Source organism: Salmo salar, chromosome ssa02 (genome assembly GCF_905237065.1).
Source record: "Salmo salar chromosome ssa02, Ssal_v3.1, whole genome shotgun sequence".
NCBI classification, from domain to species: Eukaryota; Metazoa; Chordata; class Actinopteri; order Salmoniformes; family Salmonidae; genus Salmo; species Salmo salar.
Genome location: NC_059443.1, coordinates 76,018,948 through 76,043,573, shown reverse-complemented (window position 1 = coordinate 76,043,573; position 24,626 = coordinate 76,018,948). Strand labels below are relative to the sequence as shown.

The window sequence follows — 24,626 nt, the reverse complement described above, 5'->3', positions numbered from 1 at the left end:
AAATTGATTTTAAACAGCGGTTGACATGCTTCGAAGTATGGTAATGAAATATTTAGAAATCTTTTGTCACGAAATGCGCCATGCGCGCGACCCTTATTTCCCATTCGGATAGTGTCTGGAACGCACGAACAAAACGCCGCTATTTGGATATAACGATGGATTATTTTGGACCAAACCAACATTTGTTATTGAAGTAGAAGTCCTGGGAGTGCATTCTGACGAAGAACATCAAAGGTAATCAAACTTTTCTAATAGTAAATCTGATTTTGGTGAGTGCTAAACTTGGTCGGTGTCTAAATAGCTAGCCCTGTGATGCCGGGCTATCTACTGAGAATATTGTAAAATGTGCTTTCACCAAAAAGCTATTTTAAAATCGGACATATCGAGTGCATAGAGGAGTTCTGTATCTATAATTCTTAAAATAATTGTTATGTTTTTTGTGAACGTTTATCGTGAGTAATTTAGTAAATTCACCGGAGGTTTGCGGGGGGTATGCTAGTTCTGAACGTCACATGCTAATGTAAAAAAGCTGGTTTTTGATATAAATATGAACTTGATTGAACAAAACATGCATGCATTGTATAACATAATGTCCTAGGGTTGTCATCTGATGAAGATCATCAAAGGTTAGTGCTGCATTTAGCTGTGGTTTTGTTTTTTGTGACATTATATGCTGGCTTGAAAAATGGGTAGTCTGATTATTTCTGGCTGGGTACTCTGCTGACATAATCTAATGTTTTGCTTTCGCTGTAAAGCCTTTTTGAAATCGGACAGTGTGGTTAGATTAACGAGAGTCTTGTCTTTAAAATGCTGTAAAATAGTCATATGTTTGAAAAATTGAAGTTTTCGGATTTTAGAGGAATTTGTATTTCGCGCCACGCCCATCATTGGATATTGGAGCAGGTGTTCCGCTAGCGGAACGTCTAGATGTAAGAGGTTATTAGGATCCCCACTAGCTGTTGCTAAAGTGGCATTGTGCTGTGAGATGTTGTTTCATTCGTTTTTTTAAAGCTAATTCACTGTAATTTGAGATGGAGTTCCAAGCGATCATGGCTCTATATAATAGAGGTCATATAGGATCATGATTCCAGAGTCTATTATTGGTTTCATTGCATCAACATATGGTTGCATGCCACGTCATATTGCTATTCCATATGATGTGGTTAGCTGATACGTTAAAGGGATAGTTCACCCAAAATTACAAACTTACACATTTGTTTCCTTACCCTGTAAGCAGTCTATGGACAAGGTATGACAGCAATCCTTTGGATTAGTTTCCCTGGCAGTGGCTGGCACCAATGTTCCCTCTAAGCTGCGCATGTGCACGGATGTTCAGTAGACTGCCACGCAGCTCCCCGGGACTGCTGCGCAGTAGGAATATCAGCCCACACATGAGTACAAAATGTGTACATTTCTAGACATCTTTAAAAAGCGAGTCAGGTAAGAGCTTTTTTTGTCTTAAAGGGGCAGTGTTTCATTTTGAGACAGGCTTCAATAAGTTAACTAGACAATAGGCAGATGGTAGCATAATTTGTCTGATTATCTGTAATAATTGTATGGGATAGTAATGCATTTTATTTTGTAAAGTGGTTTCTTGCATCAAACAAGACAATATTTTCAGTCACCTCCAGGATAATGTTAAGCCCTGCATGTTTTTTTTTGCAATGTGGTCAGCTTGGAGGGTGGCCATTGTGTGTAGCCTTTCCTGCAGTCAAATGACCAAATCACTCTGTAGTGACCTCATGGGTGGAATGTTATTCATAATTTTTCATAATTTCATAATTAATAAACATAATTTTTTTAATCCAATGAAAATCCAGTTTTTCTATTTAAAATGGTTTTATTATATTTCAGTCTTCTGTGATGTATATAAAGTGTAATATTGGGATGCAAACTGAAAATGGAATACATTTCAACTCTATATCTGACATGGTACAGGTGTCTTTTTTAATCTCATAACCATGTGTGTGAGGTGAATACTTTTGTTTCAATGTAGATTGGTTTAAGACTACCAAGAAACACTCTGTTTGACCATGATTTAGCCCACTGCAATAAAAGGTTGTTAAGAACCACAGATGTCACAAAACCTGCAACTTAAAGTAAGCTGACAGAGTGGGTAACTGCTCACTGCTCACTGCTCCTTGACTGCCTTCTGACAACATGTATCTAGTCTGTGTTAACTGACTGTTTGACCTTCATTCCAACCTCTCCCACCACTGTAGATTATATTTATAGCCATTTCATAAAAGTCTGAAGCCTCTGCTATGTGTTAAGCCTTCGCTATGCTGACAAAGCTATCTAACTAGTATTACATAATACATTAAAATGCTTTTTTCCTAAACGGGTATAGACTTGTTATTGCTTGTACAGCAGATGGGATTCTGAATCAGCCTGAAGTGTGTTCACTTGTCCTTCCGAATAATTAGCTTTTTGGTGGCGCGACTGGGTAAGACGCTTCAGAAGGTTTTACAGTTGCCCAACCCTTCTAATTTAGAGTACCCTGCAGGCACAGCCCATGTGGAATTCCTGGTCTCCAGCAGCGTTTGGAACTGCCGATCTGCGGTTTACAAGGCCAAGTTCATCTCAGCCTATGCTGCCCTTCAGTCCTTAGAGTTTTTGACCCTCACTAAGACATGGACTACCCCTGAGAATACTGCCACTCTGACTGCTCTCTCTTCATCTGACTACATGTTCTCTCATATTCAGAGAGTATCTCGTTGTTGCGGTGGTGGCACAGGGCTACTCATTTCTGATGAGAGGAGATTTTCTCTTTTCCTTCTCTCTCTCTTGTCCATCTCCTCATTTTAATTCCATGCTCTCACTGTCACTTGTCCACTCAAGCTTAACATTGTTGTCATCTACCGCCCACCAGGTGCCCTGGAAGAGTTCATCAAGAAGCTTGATACCTTGATAAGCTAATGGCTCACCACTCATCGTACTGGGCAACTTCAACCTCAGTGCTGCGGTAATTCTAACGCAATTCTCTTTACCTTCTCTTTGCCTTTTATAGCTGCTAAAGCCACTTTCTCTCACTCTAAATTTCTACATTTGCCTCTAACCCTAGGAAAATCTTTGCCACCTTCTCCTCCCTCTTTAATCCACCTCCCCTCCCCTCCTCCCTCTCTGCAGATTACTTTGCTAATCACTTTGAAAAGAAGGTTGACGAAATTCGCTCCTCATTCACTGAGCGTATTGAGTCCACTAGTCCCACTCACTTAGAATTACCCTACGCCTTGACCTCATTTTACCCTCTCTCTCCAGATGAAATCCTGCGACTAGTGATGTTTGGCAGCCCGACAACCTGCCCCCTTTCCCATCCCTTCCTCCCTTCTCCAGACCATCTCTGGAGACCTTCTCCCATTCCTCACTTCCCTCATCAACTCATCCCTGACCACTGGCTTCAAGATAGCCAGAGTCGCTCCCGTTTTCAATAAATCAATCCACGACCCCTCATTAAAAACTACAGACCAGTATCCCTTCTTTCTTTTCTTTTCCAAAACACTTGAGCGTTCTGTGTCTGAGTAACTCTCTCGTTATCTCTCTCAGAACTAACTTCTTGACCCTAACCAGTCAGGCTTCAAGACGGGTCACTTCTGTGTCATGGAGGCTCTCCGTACTGCCAAAGCTAGATCTATCTCCTCTGTTTCACAACACACTGTGTGCCCTCAGGACCCAGTGCATTCAACATGTCAATACCGCTCATAAACAACTAGAGATGAAGTCAATCTCTCCTCCACTTTGAGCCAGGAGAGATTGACATGCATATTATTTATATTAGCTCTCTGTGTACATCCAAGGGCCAGCCGTGCTGCCCTGTTCTGAGCCAATTGTAATATTCCTAAGTCCTTTTTTTCTGGCACCTGACCACACAGTAGTTCAGGTGCGACAAAACTAGGGCCTGTAGTATCAGCCTTGTTAATAGTGCTGTTAAGAAGGTAAAGAGCACCCTCTGTGTTCTGTTAGACAGGTAACTCTTTATCCACAATATAGCAGGGGGTGTAAAGCCATAACACTACGTTTTTCCAGAAGCAGACTATGATCAATAATGTCAAAAGCAGCACTGACGTCTAACAAAACAGCCCCCACAATCTTTTTATCATCATTTTCTCTCAGCCAATCATCAGTCATTTGTGTAAGTGCTGTGCTTTTTGAATATCCTTCCCTATAAGCACACTGAAAGGCTGTTGTCAATTTGTTTACTGGTGTTCTCCTTATTTGTCTTTACACCAAGTCACTTGGCTCAGTCATATCCTCTCATGGTCTCTCCTATCATTGCTATGCGGATGACACTCAATTGCTTTCCCTCCCCCCTTCTGACAGCCAGGTGGCGACACACATCTCTGAGTGCCTGCAGATATCTTAACTTGGATGTTGGCCCACCACCTCAAGCTCAACATCGACAAGATGAAACTGATTTTCCTCCTGGGGGAAGGCCTGCCCGCTCCAAGACCTCTCCATCGTGGTTGCCAACTCCACAGTGTCTCACCCCCAGAGTATAAAGAACCTTGGCTTGACCCTGAACAACACCCTGTCGTTTTCCTCAAACATCAAAGCAGTGACTTGAGCTATTCCACATATTTGTATAGTTTGGTCAGACATTAGACTACTTTCCAATCTCAGTCCTCCACACCCAGTATGAGACCAGATGAATTCCTCCACCTCTAAAGGCCCTTTCTCACCAATTCAAACACAACTCTATTGGTGTGAAAAGGCCTTAAGAAGGAAGTGTATTACCCATAGTGTATATTATACTTACAGTATAGCCTACTTATAAAACACCCGAAATTATCAATCTTCAAGCTTCCATAATAAAGTGAGACAGGAGACTGAGCTTTGTAATCGACATACAGTATGTTTATTCATTTTTCTATTTAGACGTTTTTGTTTCATACATTTCCCTCTGAAACAACTGTTTTTAAAAACAGTCATAAAAAAATACAGTCAGCTGGTGGGTCTACATTAGTGACAGGATTTTTTTTTTAATTACTTGAGAAAAATAAATGTGTGATTATAGAAATCCTACTTAAAGACATGATGTCTGTGATTGATGAATTTCCTGTGGGAATATGGACAGATACAGTGCCTTCAGGAAGTATTCACACCCCTTGACTTTTTCCACATTTTGTTGTGTAACAAAGTGGGATTCAATTGTAATTTTTCTGTCAACAATCTACACAAAATACTCATTAAAGTGGAAGAAACATTTTAACATTTGTAAAAAAAAAAACATATGAAAAACAAAACACTTACATATCTTGATAACGTAACATCCAACCCCCTGAGTCAATACATGTTAGAATCATGTTTGGCAGCAATTACAGCTGTGAGTCTTTCTGGGTAAGTCTTTAAGCGCTTTCAACACCTGGATTTTGCAACATTTTCCCATTATTATTTAAAAAATCCTTAAAGCTCTATCAAATTGGTTGATGATCATTGCAAGACAACCACTTTCAGGTCTTGCCATAGACTTTCAAGCAGATTTAAGTCAAAACTGTATCTCGGCCACTCAGGAATGTTCCCTGTCTTCTTGGTAAGTAACTCCAGTGTATATTTGGCCTTGTGTTTTAGGTTATTGTCCTGCAGAAAGGTGAATTTAGTATCTCCCAGTATCTGGTGGAAAGTAGACTGAACCAGGTTTTCTTCTTGGATTTTGATGTGCTTAGCTCCATTCCGTTTCATTTTACTCGGACAACTCCCCAGTCCTTAACGATTACAAGCATACCCATAACATGATGCAGCCACCACTATGCTTGAAAATATGGAGAGTGGTATGCAGTAATGTGCTGTACTGGATTTGCCCCCAACATAACACTTTGTATTCAGGACAAAAAGTTCCTCGTTTTTACACTTTTTTTGCAGTATTATTTTAGTGCCTTTTTGCAAACAGGCTGCATATTTTTGAATATTTGTAGTCTGTACAGGCTTCCTTCTTTTCACTCTGTCAATTAGGTTAGTATTGTGGAGTTACTACAATGTTGTGGATACTGTACATCCTCAGTTTTCTTCTTTCACAGCCATTAAACTCTGTAACTGTTTAAACATCACCATTGGCCTCATGGTGAATTCCCTGAGAGGTTTCCTTCCTCTCCGGCAACTGAGTTAGGAAGGACGCCTGTATCTTTGTAGTGACTGTGTGTAATGATAGTCAATCCAAAGTGTAAATAATAACTTCACCATGCTCAAAGGGATATATTCAATATCTGCTTTTTTTTACCCATCTACCAATAGGTGTGCTTCTCTGCGAGGCATTGGTTAACCTCCTTGGTCTTTGTGGTTAAATCTGTGTTTTAAATTCACTGCTTGACTGAGGGACCTTAAAGATAATTGTATGTGTGGGGTACAGAGATGAGGTAGTCATTCAAAAATCATGTCAAGCACTATTATTGCACACAGAGTGAGTCCGTGCAACTTATGTGACTTGTTAAGTACAGTTTTACTCCTGAACTTATTTAGGCTTGCGATAACAAAGTAGTTGAATACTTATTGACTTAAGAAATTTATTATACATTTTACACATTTCGAAAAACATAATTCCTCTTTGCAAATATTTTATATTGTGTGTAGTCCAGCGACCCCAAAAAATCTCAATTTAATCCATTTTAAATTCAAGCTGTAACACAGCAAAATGTGGAAAAAGTAAAGGGGTGTTAATGATTTCGGAAGGCACTGTATTAGCTATTGATTCCACAATGTCAACTACAACTTCACTGAATAGTCCGTTGTGGCCGCGGCCTCTAGAAAATCCTCTGGATGTCTGCTGCTGAAGGTCTGCAGGTATAGAAGTATTACATTCCCAAACAGACAGCTGTTTAGTGGAAATACTGACAATGACAAACCATGTCCCCGAAACACCAATAAAATAAATACAGTTTCTGTAAAACTGTCTTTTCTCTGGAGTCCTTTTTGGTGATTCCTGAAATAGTGATATGTTCAAAATAAACCCTTATCAAATCAGCTTTATTTCAATAAACAATATTCAAACACAACTGCAGAACATGATAAGGCTTCTCTCCTTTGAGTTAGCTGGTGTTTCTTTAGGTAGTTTGATCAACTGAACCTTTTCCCACACTGAGAGCAGTGGTACCGCTTCCCTACTGTGTCAGTTAACTGATGTGTATTCAGAGTTTATGAATGACAGAAACTCCTCCCACACTGAGGGCATTGTAACGGCTTCTTTCCTGTGTGAGCTGGTGTTTCTTTAGGAAATATAAACTGGTGAAACTATCCCTACATTGAGAGCCTTACATTGGTAAGGCTTCTCTCCCTTGTGAGTTAGGTGATGTTTTTTCAGAGTTGTTAACTGACTGAAACTTTTCCCACATTGGGAGCAGTAGAAAGGCATATCACCTGTGTGTGTTCTCTGGTATGACTAAGTCTTTTGGACAATTGAAATGGTTTCCACGCTGAGAGAGTTGGTATGGCTTCTCTCCTGTGAGTTCTCTGGTGTGTCTGTAGTTTGTTTGACTGACTGAAACCCTTCCCACAAACAGAACAGTGGGAAGACTTCTCTCCTGTGTCAGTTAGCTGGTGCGTGTTTAGTTTCCTTGGTGTCTGAAATCTGTTCCCACATTGACCACACAGGTATGTTTTCTTTCTTTTGAGAGTCTGCTGGTGTGATTTCAGGTGAGTTGGACAAATAAAACTGTCTCTGCAATCTGAACAGGGGTGGGGTCTACAATTGTGCCTTCTCAACTCCTCTGGCTCATAGAAACTAGTGAGGCAGTGATGGTGTTTTCCGTATTGAGTTCCTATGTCTTTGTGGTTTATGGTTTCCTGATGCTGTGGAATTGAGCTTACTGTCTGTACTGTACCCGTGTGGCTCAGTTGGTAGAGCATGGTGTTTGCAACGCTAGGGTTGTGGGTTTGTTTCCCATGGGGGACCAGTACAGAGAAAAAAATATATATGAAATGTATGCATTCACTAGTGTAAGCCGCTCTGGATAAGAGCTAAATGACTAAAATGTAAAATGTAATGTAAATGGGATATGGACACATATGGGGTTAAAATCAGAGTGTTACACTATGAAGCAAGCTAGATATACTCAGGCTTTTATAAAGCTAGCCAGCTTCAGTTAGCTTCACATTCCATGTCAAGATTAATCTGTACTACGACGGTGGATGCGCTAGTCGAATGTTGAATTCTTCATTAAGACAATGCTGAAACATCAATCCGAGGGCGAGTCAGTGCCACATTTTTATTGGTGCCGAAAACAAAATTAATACAAATATCATGCAAATTCAGCAAGCTATCATTTCTGAAGATGATTATTTATTTTATGTGATTAGTGATTCATTTACGACTGTCCCTCATTTTAAGGTTAACCCTGTTTTAAAATGGTGAAACTATTCCCTTTTGGAAAGAAGAGGAGGGCGCTCAATCAACGTGAGTCGAGGTGCAATCTAAAAAATAAATCATCATTGCAAAGGAAAATCATAACACTGGCACTTCCCTTTGTGGGATTATTCTGATGAAGGCCAATGTAAGCTGAAATCAAAGGCCCGTCCAACTGAATCGTTCTGGAGCCGGGTACGGATGGATTCAAAAGATGAGGTAAAACAAAAAAATTGAAAGGTGAGTTTCACAAACAGGGTGAGTTTCACAATGTACTGGAATAGTTTAGCTAATAAATAATCCATCCCCTAGGTCTATGCTAATAATGTTAACTGATTAGAAGAAAGCTATTTCTTGCACATGCTGTTTTTATTTTATTTTGGGTCGATAGTGCCATCTATTGGTTGAATGGAGCTACTAAATCCATTGCATTCATCACAACTTCAATTACTGTATAGAACGTGTTAGATCAGGGATGGGCAACTGGTGGCCCGCGTAGGCACATGGATCGATTTGCACAGCGTATAGGTTCAGAGAGACAAAGTTGGACACACCTACTCATTCCATGGTTTTTCTTTATTATTACTATTTTCTACATTGTAGAAAAGTAGTGAAGACATCAAAAATATGAAATAACACACCTGGAATGATGTAGTAACCAAAAGAAGTGTTAAACAAATCAAAATATGTTTTATATTTGAGATTCTTCAAAGCAGCCAACATTTGCCTTAATGACTGCTTTGCATACTCTTGGCATTGTCTCTCAACCAGCTTTACCTGGAATGATTTTTCAACAGTCTTGAAGGAGTTCCCACATATGCTGAGCACTGGTCCTGTATGTGGTTCTGTATGACTCAGTTGGTAGAGTATGCATCTGCTGAATGGCATATGTTGTTACATACAGTATATATATAAATGATTATAATGACAGAAACTAAAATGCACAGAACACACAAAGCTGCATACGCCATACGGTATTTAAACCTATCAAAGACATATGCCTGACAAACTTGACTAATTTGAAAGGTGGTTTACCAAACACAGATGAAGCCTAATCCTGAACTGAACAGCATTTTCAATGGAGAGGTTCCATTCATTTAGCTTTTTAGACCTGGACTACAATAAAGCTTTGCTGAAATGAAAGGGTTTGTTGAATAAGACAATTACAAGTGTTTAACCTTCCCAGCTCCTTCAGATCTACAAACACCAACATTACAATGGGGTCTAGTTGAACTTAGTTTCTGGACCGGACCATAGTTGTATTCCAACTTTCAGTTATGAGGACAATGTGTTTGAGTGTGTCTGTTGGTCATGGGAAGAACACTCCTGTGGTCCTTGCAGCTCCATGGCTGGGGGTGGAGGGGGTCTGGGAGGGGGGTCTGGGCCTGGAGAGAACCAGGGGTCTGGGAGCGGGTCTGGGGCTGGAGGGAGGGAGGGGAGAGGGTACTACAGGACCCCCCACCCCCCAGTCAATAACACAGTCAATACAGTCAAATTCTATTTTATTCATGCGTGTGTTTATGCGTGCGTGTGTATATCGTAAAGATCACATATAGAATTTAATGGCAGGTTGACGTTATAGGTGATATGTGTGTTTGTCCTGAACTTTGTTGCTGTTTTTAATATTGTTTTCAAATAATGTGAGAGCTCTGAGGAGTATATAACTTGCCTATATATTCTCAAATAACTTCAAAACAAATTTGTAAGATAAGCAAACATGAGATAGGCATGGTCTAACTGACAACCAAAAACACACAACCAAAAACACATATCTAAGTTAAGCTTTCTTAATTAACCTGAAAATGAGTAGTTATCTCTGGTTGTTTATCAAAGTTGTCACGACTTCCGCCGAAGTCGGTTCCTCTCCTTGTTCGGGCGGTGTTCGGCAGTCGACGTCGTCGGTCTTCTAGCCATCACCGATCCACTTTTCATTTTCCATTGGTTTTGTCTTTGTTTCCCACACACCTGGTTTTCATTTCCCAATTACTGGTCATGTATTTAACCCTCTATTTTCCCCATGTATTTGTGTGTGATTGTTTATTGTCAAGGTCCGTATGTTTCCGGCTGGTTTTTTCCGGGTGCTGTTTGCAACCATTATTGTTCGCACATTGGTATTGTTACTTTGTGCTATTTTCTTAAGTAAAGTGCATTGTTCACTCATCTCTGCTCTCCTGTGCCTGACTTCATGCACCAGCTACACCCACCGCCTGACAAAAGTTGATAAATGATTGAGTAAGGTTAATCATGTATTTACCTGCAAACTACGGTTTCATGGAAAAACAACCCAGCAAATATATTATGAAGGTAACACATTGCTAACCAAAAGGAGTGTCTGACTGGTTGAATTGAGATAATGAAAGTTAGCTTATTAAGTATTGATTTATGCAGATAGAAATTGAATACATTTCTGGAGGAATATACACTTTAATTAAAATGTGATCCTCATGTCAGATTTCACTCTTTAGTACACTTTCCTATGAGAATATTATGAATGTACTTTAGGTTTCACAGACTAAAGGGAAAAAAATCAATATTAGTTAGATATGTAGTTGCCCAGCTTGGTGTTACGACTTCTGCTGAAGTCGATGCCTCTCCTTGTTCGGGCGGTGCTCGGCGGTCGACGTCACCGGTCTTCTAGCCATCATTGATCCATTTTTCATTTTCCATTGGTTTTGTCTTGTCTTCCTACACACTTGGTTCCAATCCCATTCATTACATGTTGTGTATTTAACCCTCTGTTTCCCCTCATGTCCTTGTCAGAGATTTGTTTGTATGCTTGTGAATTATGGATTGGTGCGCGACGGGTTCTTGAACCCACTTTTATTTATTATGTACTTTGGTTTTGGAGTTTTGTTAAACGCTGTTAAACTACTCCATTTATACCAAGTTAGATTCTTCTGCGCCTGACTTCCCTGCCACCTACACACACGACATTACAGAATCTCTGGGGTCAGCAGGAGAAGCTACCCCGGCCATGGAGGGGGAGGAGCGCATCCAGGAGCATACGGAAATGCTTGACCATCTGGGTGCCGCCATGGACTGCTAGGAGAGACGGAGTTTTTCCAGCGCCTCCACCAGCACAACCAGGGTCTATCCTGAGCACCCCTTTCCCGCCTGAACCCAGTGGGATCCGTCTCTCCATGCCACAGTGGTACAACGAGAGTGCTGCCAACTGCCAGGGTTTCCTCCTCCAACTAAACCTCTATCTGGCCACGGTCCACCCAGCTCCATCGGACCGTGAGAAGGGTTTCGCCCTCGTCTCGTGCCTCACCGGGAAAGCCCTGGAGTGGGCCAACGCTGTGTATAGAGGGGGAGATGGACCATTTTGAGGAGTTCACCCCCCGTTTCCGTGCAGTCTTCGACCACCCACCTGCGGGCAGAGCGACGGGTGAGCGCCTCTACCATCTGAGGCAGGAGACGAGAAGCGCCCATGGGTTTGCCCTGGAGTTTAGGACCCTGGCTGCCGGCGCGGGATGGAACAGGGCCCTGATCAATCATTACCGCTGCAGTCTGCACGAGGACGTCCGTTGGGAGCTGGCCTGCAGAGACACCACCCTCACTTTCGACCAGCTGGTGGACATGTCCATCCGGCTGGACAACCTGCTGACTACTCGTGGACATCTAGATCGGGGTCTGGTGGTTCCATCCTCCCGCACCCCCTCTCTGATATCCATGGAGCTGGGAGGGGCGGTGCGCAGGGAGACCGGAGGGGGTTCCCGCTCGTGCACCATCTGTGGCCGCAGAGGTCACACTGCTGGTCGATGCTGGGTTGGTTCCTCTGGGAATCGAGGCAGCAGGCAGGTTGCTCTGGCGTCACCCCAGGTGAGCCGGCACCATTCTCACCCAGAGCCCTCTGTTGCACATATGTTTGTCTGTCACTTTTCCTGAATTTTCCCCGCGTTCCCAGCATAAGGCGCTCGTAGATTCAGGCGCGGCTGGGAATTTCATTGATAGAGCGTTAGCTCATAGTTTAGGGACCCCCATTGTTCCCGTGGGTGTGCCCTTCTCTGTTCACGCCTTAGCTAGTCGACCATTAGGGTCAGGGTTTATCAGGGAGGCCACCGCTCATTTGGGCAGGGAGGCCACCGCTCCTTTGGGCATACTGCACCCTATCCCTGTTTGGGATAGGGGGCAGTATTTTCACGGGCCGGATAAAAAAACGTACCCGATTTTAATCTGGTTACTACTCCTGCCCAGAAACTAGAATATGCATATAATTAGTAGATTTGGATAGAAAACACTCTAAAGTTTATAAAACTGTTTGAATGGTGTCTGTGAGTATAACAGAACTCATATGGCAGGCCAAAACCTGAGAAGATTCTATACAGGAAGTGCCCTGTCTGACCATTCCTTGTCCTTCTAGGGCATCTCTATCAAAAATACAACATCTCTGCTGTAATGTGACATTTTCTAAGGCTTTCATTGGCTCTAGGAAGGCGCCAGAAAGTGGAATGAGAGCTCTTCAGTCTCTGGGCGAAAAACAGCAGGGGTTTTTGTGAGTGGTCCTTCTGGGAACAATGACACAGAGGCGCGCGTGCACGAGACGACAACATTTTTTTCTTTCAGTGTTTGAACAAATACAACGTCGCACGGTTGGAATATTATCGCTATTTTACGAGAAAAATAGCATACAAATTTATTTTAAACAGCGTTTGACATGCTTCGAAGTACGGTAATGGAATATTTGGAAACTTTTTGTCACGAAATGCGCCGGCGCGTCACCCTTCGGATAGTGACTTGAACGCACGAACAAAACGGAGCTATTTGGATATAACTATGGATTATTTCGAACCAAAACAACATTTGTTGTTGAAGTAGAAGTCCTGGGAGTGCATTCTGACGAAGAACAGCAAAGGTAATCCAATTTTTCTTATAGTCAATCTGAGTTTGGTGAGGGCCAAACTTGGTGGGTGTCAAATTAGCTAGCCGTGATGGCCGGGCTATCTACTCAGAATATTGCAAAATGTGCTTTCACCGAAAAGCTATAATAAATCTGACACCGCGATTGCATAAAGGATTGCAGCAAAATTATTTTAAGAATTATAGATACAGAACTCCTTTATGCAATCGCTTTGTCAGATTTTAAAATAGCTTTTCGGCGAAAGCACATTTTGCAATATTCTGAGTACATAGCTCAGCCACCACGGCTAGCTAATTTGACACCCGCCAAGTTCGTGGCAACCTAAACTCAGAATTACTATTAGAAAAATTGGATTACCTTTGCTGTTCTTCGTCAGAATGCACTCCCAGGACTGCTACTTCCACAACTGATGTTGTTTTTGTTCCAAATAATCCATAGTTATGTGCAAATATCCCCGTTTTGTTCGTGCGTTCAGGTCACTATCCAAAGGGTAACGCGCAAGCGCATTTCGAGACCAAAGATTTCAAAATGTTCCTTTACAACACTTAGAAGCATGTCAAACGCTGTTTAAAATCAATTTTTATGGTATTTTTCTCGTAAAATAGCGATAATATTCCAAGCGGACAATGCTGTATTCATTCAAAAAGGAAGAGGAAAAATGGCGAGGTCTCGTGAACCCGCATTTCCCATCTCTTAGCCACCAGGCAGTCCACTGACAAACTGTGCTCCTGTACTCTGCCCGGAGACAGGAGACGCGCCAATCGGCTTTTTGAATGCTTTAGAGAGCCAATGGAAGCCTTAGAAAGTGCTAAATAACCCCACGGGCACTGTAGTTTCGATAGAGAAGCAAAGGGAGAACTACAAAATCACAGACAGGCCACTTCCTGCTTGTAATTTTCTCAGGTTTTTGCCTGCCATATGAGTTCTGTTACACTCACAGACACCATTCAAACAGTTTTAGAAACTTCAGCGTGTTTTCTATCCAAATTTACTAATAATATGCATATTCTCATTTCTGGGAAAGAGTAGTAACCAGTTTAAATCAGGTACGCCCAGACAAGTTAACCTGTTAGGGCTAGGGGGCAGTATTGACACGGCTGGATAAAAAACGTACCCGATTTAATCTGGTTACTACTCCTGCCCAGTAACTAGAATATGCATATAATTATTGACTTTGGATAGAAAACACCCTAAAGTTTCTAAAACTGTTTGAATGGTGTCTGTGAGTATAACAGAACTCATATGGCAGGCAAAAACCTGAGAAGATTTCATGCAGGAAGTGGCCTGTCTGACAAGGTGTCGTTCTTCTTGTCTCTGTTTATTGAAGAGTGAGGATCTTAGCTGTAACGTGACACTTCCTACGGCTCCCATAGGCTCTCAGAGCCCGGGAAAAAGCTGAATCGTGGCTTTGTAGGCTCTGGTTGAAAAAAAGTAGCGCGTTTGGATAGTGGCTGGTTACAGTACTGTGAGACACAGGCGCGTGCCCGCGTCGACCGAATGCTTTGTTTTCTTTCCTCTGTTTACCTAAACGCAGATTCCCGGTCGGAATATTATCGCTTTTTTTACGAGAAAAATGGCATAAAAATGGATTTTAAACAGCGGTTGGCATGCTTCGAAGTACGGTAATGGAATATTTAGAATTTATTTGTCACGAATTGCGCCATGCTCGTGACCCTTATTTACACTTGGGATAGTGTCTTGAACGCACGAACAAAACGCCGCTATTTGGATATAACGATGGATTATTTTGGACCAAACCAATATTTGTTATTGAAGTAGCAGTCCTGGGAGTGCATTCTGACGAAGAACATCAAAGGTAATCAAACTTTTGTAATAGTAAATCGGAGTTTGGTCAGGGCTAAACTTGGTGGGTGTCTAAATGGCTAGCCGTGATGTCTGGGCTATCTACTCAGAATATTGCAAAATGTGCTTTCACCGAAAAGCTATTTTAAAATCGGACATATCGAGTGCAAAGAGGAGTTCTGTATCTATAATTCTTAAAATAATTGTTATGTTTCTTGTGAACGTTTATCGTGAGTAATTTAGTAAATTCACCGGCAGTGTTCGGTCAGAATGCTAGTCACATGCTAGTCACATGCTAATGTAAAAAGCTGGTTTTTGATATAAATATGAACTTGATTGAACAAAACATGCATGTATTGTATAACATAATGTCCTAGGGTTGTCATCTGATGAAGATCATCAAAGGTTAGTGCTGCATTTAGCTGTGGTTTGGGTTTATGTGACATTATATGCTAGCTTGAAAAATGGGTGTCTGATTATTTCTGGCTGGGTACTCTGCTGACATAATCTAATGTTTTGCTTTCGTTGTAAAGCCTTTTTGAAATCGGACAGTGTGGTTAGATTAATGAGAGTCTTGTCTTTAAAATGGTGTAAAATAGTCATATGTTTGAAAAATTGAAGTTTTTGCATTTTTGAGGTATTTGAATATCGCGCCACGGGATTACACTGGCTGTTGAGTAGGTGGGACGCAAGCGTCCCACCTAGCCCATAGAGGTTAAAGTCTTGAGGAGAGTGAACGAGGTATGTTATAGGTTACAGCTTCCCCCCGATTACCGCATTAACCCCTCGTTCCATGTGTCTCTCCTCAGGCCATGTGTCTCTCCTCAGGGCGGAGGAACCTCTCGCACCTCAGCCTCCTGGAGCTGGCCTGCTCCAGGAGGCTGAGGTGCGAGAGGTTCCTCCGCCCACTCTGGACATCGAGGGGGCCCCGGCATTCTCCGTTCGATCCATCCTGGATTCGAGATGTCGGGCGAGGGGCCTTCAGTGCCTCGTGGACTGGGAGGGGTATGGTCCGGAGGAGAGATGCTGGGTTCCGGTGGAGGACGTGTTAGATACTGTCACAACTTCTGCCGAAGTCGATGCCTCTCCTTGTTCGGGCGGTGCTCAGCGGTCGACGTCACCGGTCTTCTAGCCATCATTGATCCATTTTTCATTTTCCATTGGTTTTGTCTTGTCTTCCTACACACTTGGTTCCAATCCCATTCATTACATGTTGTGTATTTTTTAACCCTCTGTTTCCCCTCATGTCCTTGTCAGATTGTTTTGTTTGTATGCTTGTGAATTATGGATTGGTGCGCGACGGGTTCTTGTACCCACTTTTATTTATTATGTACTTTGGGTTTTGGAGTTTTGTTAACCTCTCTTGGGGAGGTGGGATGCTAGCGTCCCACCCACGGTTCACACTATTCAACAGCCAGTGAAAAATTAGAGCGCCAAATTCAAAACCACAAAATGTCATAATTTAAAGTTCTCAAACATACGACTATTTTACACCATTTTAAAGATACACGTCTCCTTAATGTAACCACATTGTCCAATTTCAAAAATGCTTTACGGCGAAAGCATAAAGTTAGATTATGTTAGGACAGTTCCAACACAAGAAAAACCACACATCCATTTTCCTAGCAAGGACAGGCGTCACAAAAACCAGAAAACCAGCTAAAATTATGCACTAACCTTTGACGATCTTCATCAGATGACACTCCTAGGACATCATCCTCTGTTCGCTCTCTGTTCACCATAGACGCCTCAAACAACTTTCTAAAGACTGTTGACATCTAGTGGAAGCCTTAGGAAGTGCAAAATGAACCCTAAGTCACTGTGTGTTCGATAGGCAATGACTTGAAAGGACTACAAGCACCAGATTTCCCACTTCCTGGTTAGATTTTTCTCAGGTTTTTGCCTGCCATATGAGTTCTGTTATACTCACAGACATCATTCAAACAGTTTTAGAAACTTCAGAGTGTTTTCTATCCAAATCTACTAATAATATGCATATTCTAGTTCCTGGGCCCGAGTAGTAGGCCGTTTAATCTGGGTACGTTTTTCGTCCGGCCGTGAAAATACTGCCCCCTTCCCAAGAGAGGTTAAACGCTATTAAACTACTCCATTTATACCAAGTTCGATTCTCCTGCGCCTGACTTCCCTGCCACCTACACACACGACATTGCACTTGGAAACTCCATTGTAAGTATAGGGCATTGCACTGTGCATTGCCTTCTGGTGTTCTTTAAAGCTCTTCCCACAGTGAGAGACAGATAAAAATCTGTTGGTAATCCAAATTGGAAAATTGGCACATTTCAGTTAAACACAGAAATAAACTCTCACCTATTTTTTTCAAATGCTCGATTAACATTTATTTTTTACATAGTCATTCCACGAGTGATTACTGTGCGCATAATCTGTGACTAAATTAAAATGCAAAAATCTGATCTATTGTTACCTGAAACTTTCCACACAAGTGTTCGCTTTCAATTGCTACCACGGTTATGCATGTGCTACTCATATTTTTTATTTATTTTAGAAGCATTTGCATTTGGACCAGTCCATGTAAGCCAATTTCTGCAGATGTAAAGGGTTAAAACTATAATTTTGATGTTTTGGATGGTCAGTCCTTACATCCATAGCTCAGTCTATGAATTTGAGTGTTTACATTTCTCCAGCTTCATCCCTCAGCTGTTTACCAAAAAAAGTGCCCCCTTTGTTGTTGTTGGAAACCCAGATTGCTTGTTTAATTAAAGTACAATATTGTTATGATATGAAAAATCTGTTTGCTGAGTAATAAGTCCACAGTCACAAAGGAAGTGTATGTAGATCCACATGTTTTTAATCAATGCTCAACATTTCACCATGAAAATCATATTTTATGCAACACAGGAAAATTATAAGACTTTGACCTTCAATACTTTAGTCTTTGTTTATTCAGCAGCTTCTTTTCCCTGTAAGAAGAAAGATAGAATATAATGGATCAATAATAATAATGAACATGATAAATATATGGATAGAATATAATGGATCAGTAATAATAATGAACATGATAAATATATTATGAACACTTGGAAAGAACACTGTATAATGGAACAAGCATTCTAAGACTCAGTGTTCAGCTTGAATTTTCAACTTTTAAGTACCAGCTTAGATTGAAATAATCAAGTTTTTTCCCCTACTTGACATGTGCTTCTCGCAGATCTTCAATACAGTGTAAAAGATCTGTATTGATCTCTGTGAATAATTAATCATTGGTGCTGTTGATGTGGTCAAATTTGAACATGAGTCAGGTTCAGGTTTAGCGGCAGTTCTGTACCTTTCCAGTGTCACGGGTCTTGGCTCTGAGCTTGTTGACCTGAGTCTCAGCGATGTCAGCACGCTCCTCAGCCTCCTCCAGCTCATGCTGAACCTTCCTGAACTTAGACATGTGCTGGTTTGCTGCTTCCTCCTGGGTGAGATAAAGAGAGGGAGAGCAGAACATCAGCATTCATTAAATACTTCGTTCTGAAGATAAATATATTTTCCAATGTATGCTTTCAGAGTATTTGACTAAGTCTGTGACTCACCGCTTCCTCAGCCTGCCTCTTGTAGGCCTTCACTTTCATCTGCAGCTTATCTACCAGGTCCTGAAGTCTGCCAACGCTCTTCTCATCCTCCTCAGTCTGTGGGAGAAGAGCAAAGAATCAATGTCCCATAGTCATATACACAAACCTACCTGTGTTAGAGTCAAGTGTGTGAAGGATGCACTTTCTCTTACCTGGTAAGTGAGCTCCTTGACTCTGCGCTCATACTTGCGGACTCCCTTGACTGCGTCTATACCTCTTCTCTGTTCGCCCTCCACCTCAGTCTCGAGCTCACGCACCTTTGTGAAAAAAGAAACTTATGCATTTGTTTTAGCTGGTGAAATCAGATGTAACAAATCTTTGTAAAACAGGTAGAGTGTTCTACCTAGTCAAGGAGGCACAATTGTTGTCTGTTCCTATGTACTATTTACAATTTTTATTGAAGGGGTCTATAATTATAACAACTTTTCATTATCTCGGTCAGTGGTTCCCAAAGTGGAATTTACATTTCAAATGTTATGAATATTGATAACAACAGCAGATTAAACTAACAGGGATATGTGGAAAATGTGTCCAATACAATGTAATAATATTAACCCACAATTGATGTTCTTAACCCTTAGATGCACAACATGAGCCTGGGAGGCTCACAGTGATATTGGTATCCACAGTTCCCCATCACTGATAATTTTTCCCCCCCAACTCAATTCTTCTTGTATTTGTAATATACTGTATATTACCATTATACATTTTGGCATGTATTTAACAGTGTTTAGTTCAGTACCAATATGGCCTCTAGAGGCCGACACTCGCTTGTTTTAATGTTGTGAGGTTGCTTCCACCACAGATAGCACGAGCTCCTCATGGTAGAAACATTGTCTTCGGCAGTTAAGAGACGTTTGCCAAGTAAGTCAAAAGTGAGACAGAAGCACCGAAATTAATTCATTTTGAAGGTAAGTGGGAAAGCACCATATTAAAGTAATGTTTCCAGAGTATGTACATGTGTTTGTTAAGATGTTATGTTGTTTTTTCACGTTTTTATGAACTTATGAAAATCCGCTAACCTACAAGCTAATTTAGCCTTCTAGCTGGTAGCCCCACATAGCAACACTAGCTTCCTAGCAACAGCCTTTTTGCAGCAGAGTGAATGAGTCAAGTAGCTAGCGATCTAGAGAGAGAGAAATTAAACAATGTAACTAGATGAAGCCTAACAAATGATTACAATGAGATGGATTGGATGCATGTACAGTATATTATACCGTGTGTTGATATTTATTTAGAATTTTTATTATTATTATTATGAATGAAATGGCAGTTTAGAAGAAGTCTGCCAGGACAACTGTACAAGCTTGAACGGAGCAACTAGATTAATACGTTTGAATATCTTTATTTTAACTTCTTTGGGATAGGTGGCAGTATTTTCACGGCCGGATAAAAAACGTACCCGATTTAATCTGGTTACTACTCCTGCCCAGAAGCTAAAATATGCATATAATTAGAAGATTTGGATAGAAAACACTCTAATGTTTCTAAAACTGATTGAATGGTGTCTGTGAGTATAACTGAACTCATATGGCAGGCCAACACCTGAGAAGATTCCATACAGGAAGTGCCCTGTCTGACAATTTGTTGTCCTTCTGTTGCATCTCTATCGAAAATACAGCATCTGTGCTGTAACGTGACACTTTCTAAGGCTTCCATTGGCTCTCTAAAGCCGCCAGAAAGTGGAATGGGGTGTCTGCTGTCTCTGGGCGAAGAACAGCAGCAGAATATGTAAGTGGTCAGCCTGGGGACAGTGAGACTGAGATGCACGTTCACAAGACTACTCCATTTTTTTCTTTCAGCCTTTGAATGAATACAATGTTGCCCGGTTGGAATATTATCGCTATTTTATGAGAAAAATAACATAAAAATTGATTTTAAACAGCGTTTGACATGCTTCTAAGTACGGTAATGGAATATTTTGAAATTATTTGTCACGAAATGCGCTCGCGCGTCACCCTTCGGATAGTGACCTGAACGCACAAACAAAACGGAGCTATTTGAATATAACTATGGATTATTTGGAACCAAAACAACATTTGTTGTAGAAGTCCTGGGAGTGCATTCTGACGAAGAGCAGCAAAGGTAATCCAATTTTTCTAATAGTAATTCTGAGTTTAGTGAGCCCCAAACTTGGTGGGTGTCAAATTAGCTAGCTGTGATGGCCGAGCTATGTACTCAGAATATTGCAAAATGTGCTTTCGCCGAAAAGCTATTTTAAAGTCTGACACCGCGATTGCATAAAGGAGTTCTATATCTATAATTCTTTAAATAATTGTTATGTTTTTTGTGAACGTTTATCATGAGTAATTTAGTAAATTCACCGGAAGTTTTCGGTGGGTATGCTAGTTCTGAACATCACATGCTAAAAAGCTGTTTTTTTATATAAATATGAACTTGATTGAACAAAACATGCATGTATTTTATAACATACTGTCCCAGGAGTGTCATCTGATGAAGATCATCAAAGGTTAGTGCTGCATTTAGCTGTGGTTTGGGTTCATGTGACATATATGCTTGCTTGGAAAATGGCTGTGTGATTATTTGTGTCTATGTACTCTCCTAACATAATCTAATGTTTTGCTTTCGCTGAAAAGCCTTTTTGAAATCGGACAATGTGGTTAGATTAACGAGAGTCTTATCTTTAAAATGGTGTAAAATAGTTGATTGTTTGAGAAAATTGAATTGTGGTAATTTAGTTGGTTTTGTATTTCGCGCCGTGCGATGCCATTGGCTGTTGGCTAGGGGTTCCGCAGGCGGAACGGGGTTTCGCTAGCGGAACGTCTGTCCTCAACAGGTTAAGGTCTTGGCTACAATTCTTCTCAAGTCCACTAAATAAGTGTAACATATTCCCCAAAATGATGATTTTGAACAGAAATGCACCCTGATTTAAGCTTTTAAAACTGCAACATTTTCTCTCAGCCACATGGCAAAATGTGTATAATTTCAAGAAATTAGCTCTAAAATTACAAAATATTATTTCTGTCCAAAGGCAAAATGTGTAGAATAGCTGAACATTTGTTTTAAAACTGCAAAATGTTGTTTCTGAGGCCAAAAGGTGATTTTAAAATGTTCTTTCCCAGGGGCCGAGACATGATTAGTCCAGCCATGCACTGCAGAAGTCGTAGCAAATCCAAAGATGAAGACTTGTCGACAATCCCATTGTGACCTTAGCTAGCTAAGCTCATGCGCAGAAACACATCATCGGGTCTAACAGTTGTGCTGAACTGCACATGTTCATGCCGTCAAAAGCACTCCTTTGGTAGAAAATTGTTTTTGATGAAATTTAAAACGTGTTAGTTTGTTACTTTCACTAGGGTGTAGTAATGACAGTTTCAGCTACTTAAAGATGCACTCCATTATCTTAAGACATTGGCTCGAATCTAGGTCTTGCCTTTAGATTTCAAGAAAATTAACAACCAAGGATGAATTTTTCACTTCTCCCATAGACATCACAAACCCTGGTCTGGTCTGAATCGCAAGCATTCCCGGAAGTCTTCGAATGTTGCACCTCAGGGTTTAGAAACACCGTGGGAAAACTAGATGGATGCTATTTTTACTGAACTCTTAGGTAGGAATTTTATTCTGATATTATGAGGGGTCCCTAATGAATTTTCTATCACAAAAGAGGTCCCGTGTCAAAAAGTTTGGGAACCCTTGATTGTGTTAAATGTTGCTGGTTCAAATACCTGAGCCTTCAATGTGAAAAATGTGTTGATGTCCAAGGCACTTAACCCTAATTTGTACCTATCCGGTGTACATGACAATAAAACGTAATTTTTAATTGAGAGATAGAGTCTCCTGTGTAATTTTATATGATCGAATACATGTTCAGCAAATATTCTTTTAATCCACCCTGCTGGTAACTCACCCTGGATTCCAGTTTCTGGAGCTGCTTCTTGCCTCCCTTCATGGCCAGATTCTCAGCCTCATCCAGGCGGTGCTGCAGGTCCTTGACTGTGACCTCCAGGTTCTTCTTCATCCTCTCCAAATGAGAACTGGTGTCCTGCTCCTTCTTCAGCTCCTCAGCCATCATGGCCGCCTGGAATGGTAGTTTCTTTATTTTATTCACCAATTGGCACAAATCATAACATCCCTCTGACATCTTTATTGCGGTTAACCAGCCCAGATACCATTTCCCTTGAGGACAAATCAAATTGATGTAATTCATGTACTCACATCAGTGATGGCCTTCTTGGCCTTCTCCTCTGCATTCCTGGCTTCCTGGACGATGTCGTCCACCTCTCCCTGCACCTGCACCAGATCAGTCTCCAGCTTCTTCTTGGTATTCAGAAGGCTGGTGTTCTGAAGGAGGAAACAAGATGATTTGTTTGACTCTCAAGAGAACATACAAGTCTGAAATTCTGAAAATCTAAAAGCAAGGACTGTCAAATTCCAGGTGTGTGTAAATGTTATTATGGTTGAGTTTCATTAGAAATGGCTTTGACCCATACCTGGGAGTGCAGCAGTCCAACACGCTCGCTGGCGTCTACGAGCTCAGTCTCAGCCACTTTGCGGCCTCTCTCTGTCTGCTCGAGAGCAACTCTCAGCTCCTCGATTTCAGCCACCATCAGACCGTTTCTGCGCTCCACCATGGCTACCTGCTCCCTCATGTCCTCTGCAGCACGGACGGCATCATCAAGGTGCAATTGGGCATCCTGGGATTCACAATGACATACGTTCATTAGGACTTGTGGAAGTAGGGGTGATAGGATGGGTGATAGAAACGTTAATTGGTAAGAATTTACTCAATATCCCTACCTTTCTGCAGTATATAGTTCAATCTATTCAATTCCTCTGTTCTATTATTTTCTACAGATTCACAAACAAATCCCTAGCCATGTTCAGATTTTAGAGCCTGATGTCCCAGTTCCTTTACCTTGAACTGTCCCTGGATATTCCTCAGCTGTTTCTGGGCCTCAGAAGCCATCCTGTTGGAGTGGCTCAGCTGGATCTCCATCTCATTCAGGTCTCCCTCCATCTTCTTCTTCACCCTCAGGGCGTCATTCCTGCTCCTGACCTCAGAGTCCAGGGTGCTCTGCATGGAGTCAACCACCCTCTGGCTGTTCCTCTTGATCTGCTCCATCTCCTCGTCCTTCTCAGCGATCTTCCTGTCCACCTCACCCTTGATCTGGTTCAGCTCCAGCTGCACACGCAGAATCTTGGATTCCTCGTGCTCCAGTGTTCCCTGGACAAACAGAAGCAGTCAGGCCAATTGTGTTCAATATATTTAGATGTAGGAATTAAATATATATGACTACAATAAACTCCAATACAGGGATCATTTTACTGAAGCTGGCGTTGGCTAGTGTAACACTGCTTTCCCATCAAACAGCTGTAGTTTGTACCTCAGCCTCCTCCAGAGCGGTCTGGATCTCAGACTTCTCTGTCTCCACGGTCTTCTTGGCCTTCTCCAGCTCATGGATGCTCTTGCCAGTCTCTCCGATCTGCTCAGTCAGGTCAGAGATCTCTTCTGCACACACACACACACACACACACACACACACACACAGGAGCAGTTTAGACTTGGGAGATTTTCAGTGGATATCGCCAATGTACTGAAGTTAACATTGAATCATAATAACAGTTAATTAATAACTAGCACTTCATATGGTCTGCAAATCTAATTGCCCTCCGCATCCTTTGGTTGTTGAAAGGAATAGTGATCACAGGTTAAAAAATCTATCTATTGTGATCTGTACATGAAAACTCTGAAATTGTGTAATAGTAGTTTTGATGATTGCAGTTCCTTCCATTTTCAAAACACTAGTCAAACATGAGCCAAAAATAACTGCTGTCAAATGCTTACGTTGCAGGTTCTTGTTCTCTCTCTTCAGAGTCTCCAGATGATCCAGAGCCTCCTCGTATGAGTTCTTCATCTTGAAGAGTTCAGTGCTCATAGAGCGAGCCTCCTTCTGAGCTCCTTCCAACTCAGCCTGACCCTCCTCATACTTCTGCTTCCACTCTGCCAGAACCTAGGGGAATCCATGGGATTGTCTTTAGAAGTCATTGATGAAGAGTTTTGAATCTGAAATAT

The 24,626-nt window shown here is 41.5% G+C and overlaps 1 protein-coding gene and 1 long non-coding RNA gene across 4 annotated transcripts in view; one reads left to right on the top strand and one right to left on the bottom strand.

The window, feature by feature from the left end:
• LOC106564162 (myosin heavy chain, fast skeletal muscle) overlaps positions 1–24,626 on the bottom strand; it is a 530,774-nt gene that overhangs the window by 490,211 nt on the left and 15,937 nt on the right. For 2 of the 3 annotated variants that reach the window (XM_045710181.1, XM_045710184.1), the window contains exons 32-40: positions 24,399–24,564; positions 23,938–24,062; positions 23,469–23,777; positions 23,044–23,247; positions 22,769–22,894; positions 22,461–22,631; positions 18,742–18,846; positions 18,551–18,646; positions 18,301–18,432 (exon numbers count right to left, since the gene is read on the bottom strand). In XM_045710181.1, coding sequence (XP_045566137.1) covers positions 18,301–18,432; positions 18,551–18,646; positions 18,742–18,846; positions 22,461–22,631; positions 22,769–22,894; positions 23,044–23,247; positions 23,469–23,777; positions 23,938–24,062; positions 24,399–24,564 — 1,434 coding nt within the window. Of the gene's footprint in view, positions 1–17,801; positions 17,936–18,300; positions 18,433–18,550; positions 18,647–18,741; positions 18,847–22,460; positions 22,632–22,768; positions 22,895–23,043; positions 23,248–23,468; positions 23,778–23,937; positions 24,063–24,398; positions 24,565–24,626 lie in introns of those variants that run through there. The other variant, XM_045710177.1, reaches the window with a different exon arrangement.
• On the top strand, positions 1,266–6,981 carry LOC106593213 (uncharacterized). Its single transcript, XR_001325818.2, has 3 exons — positions 1,266–1,440; positions 2,873–2,965; positions 4,321–6,981. It is a non-coding gene; the product is annotated as an uncharacterized lncRNA (long non-coding RNA).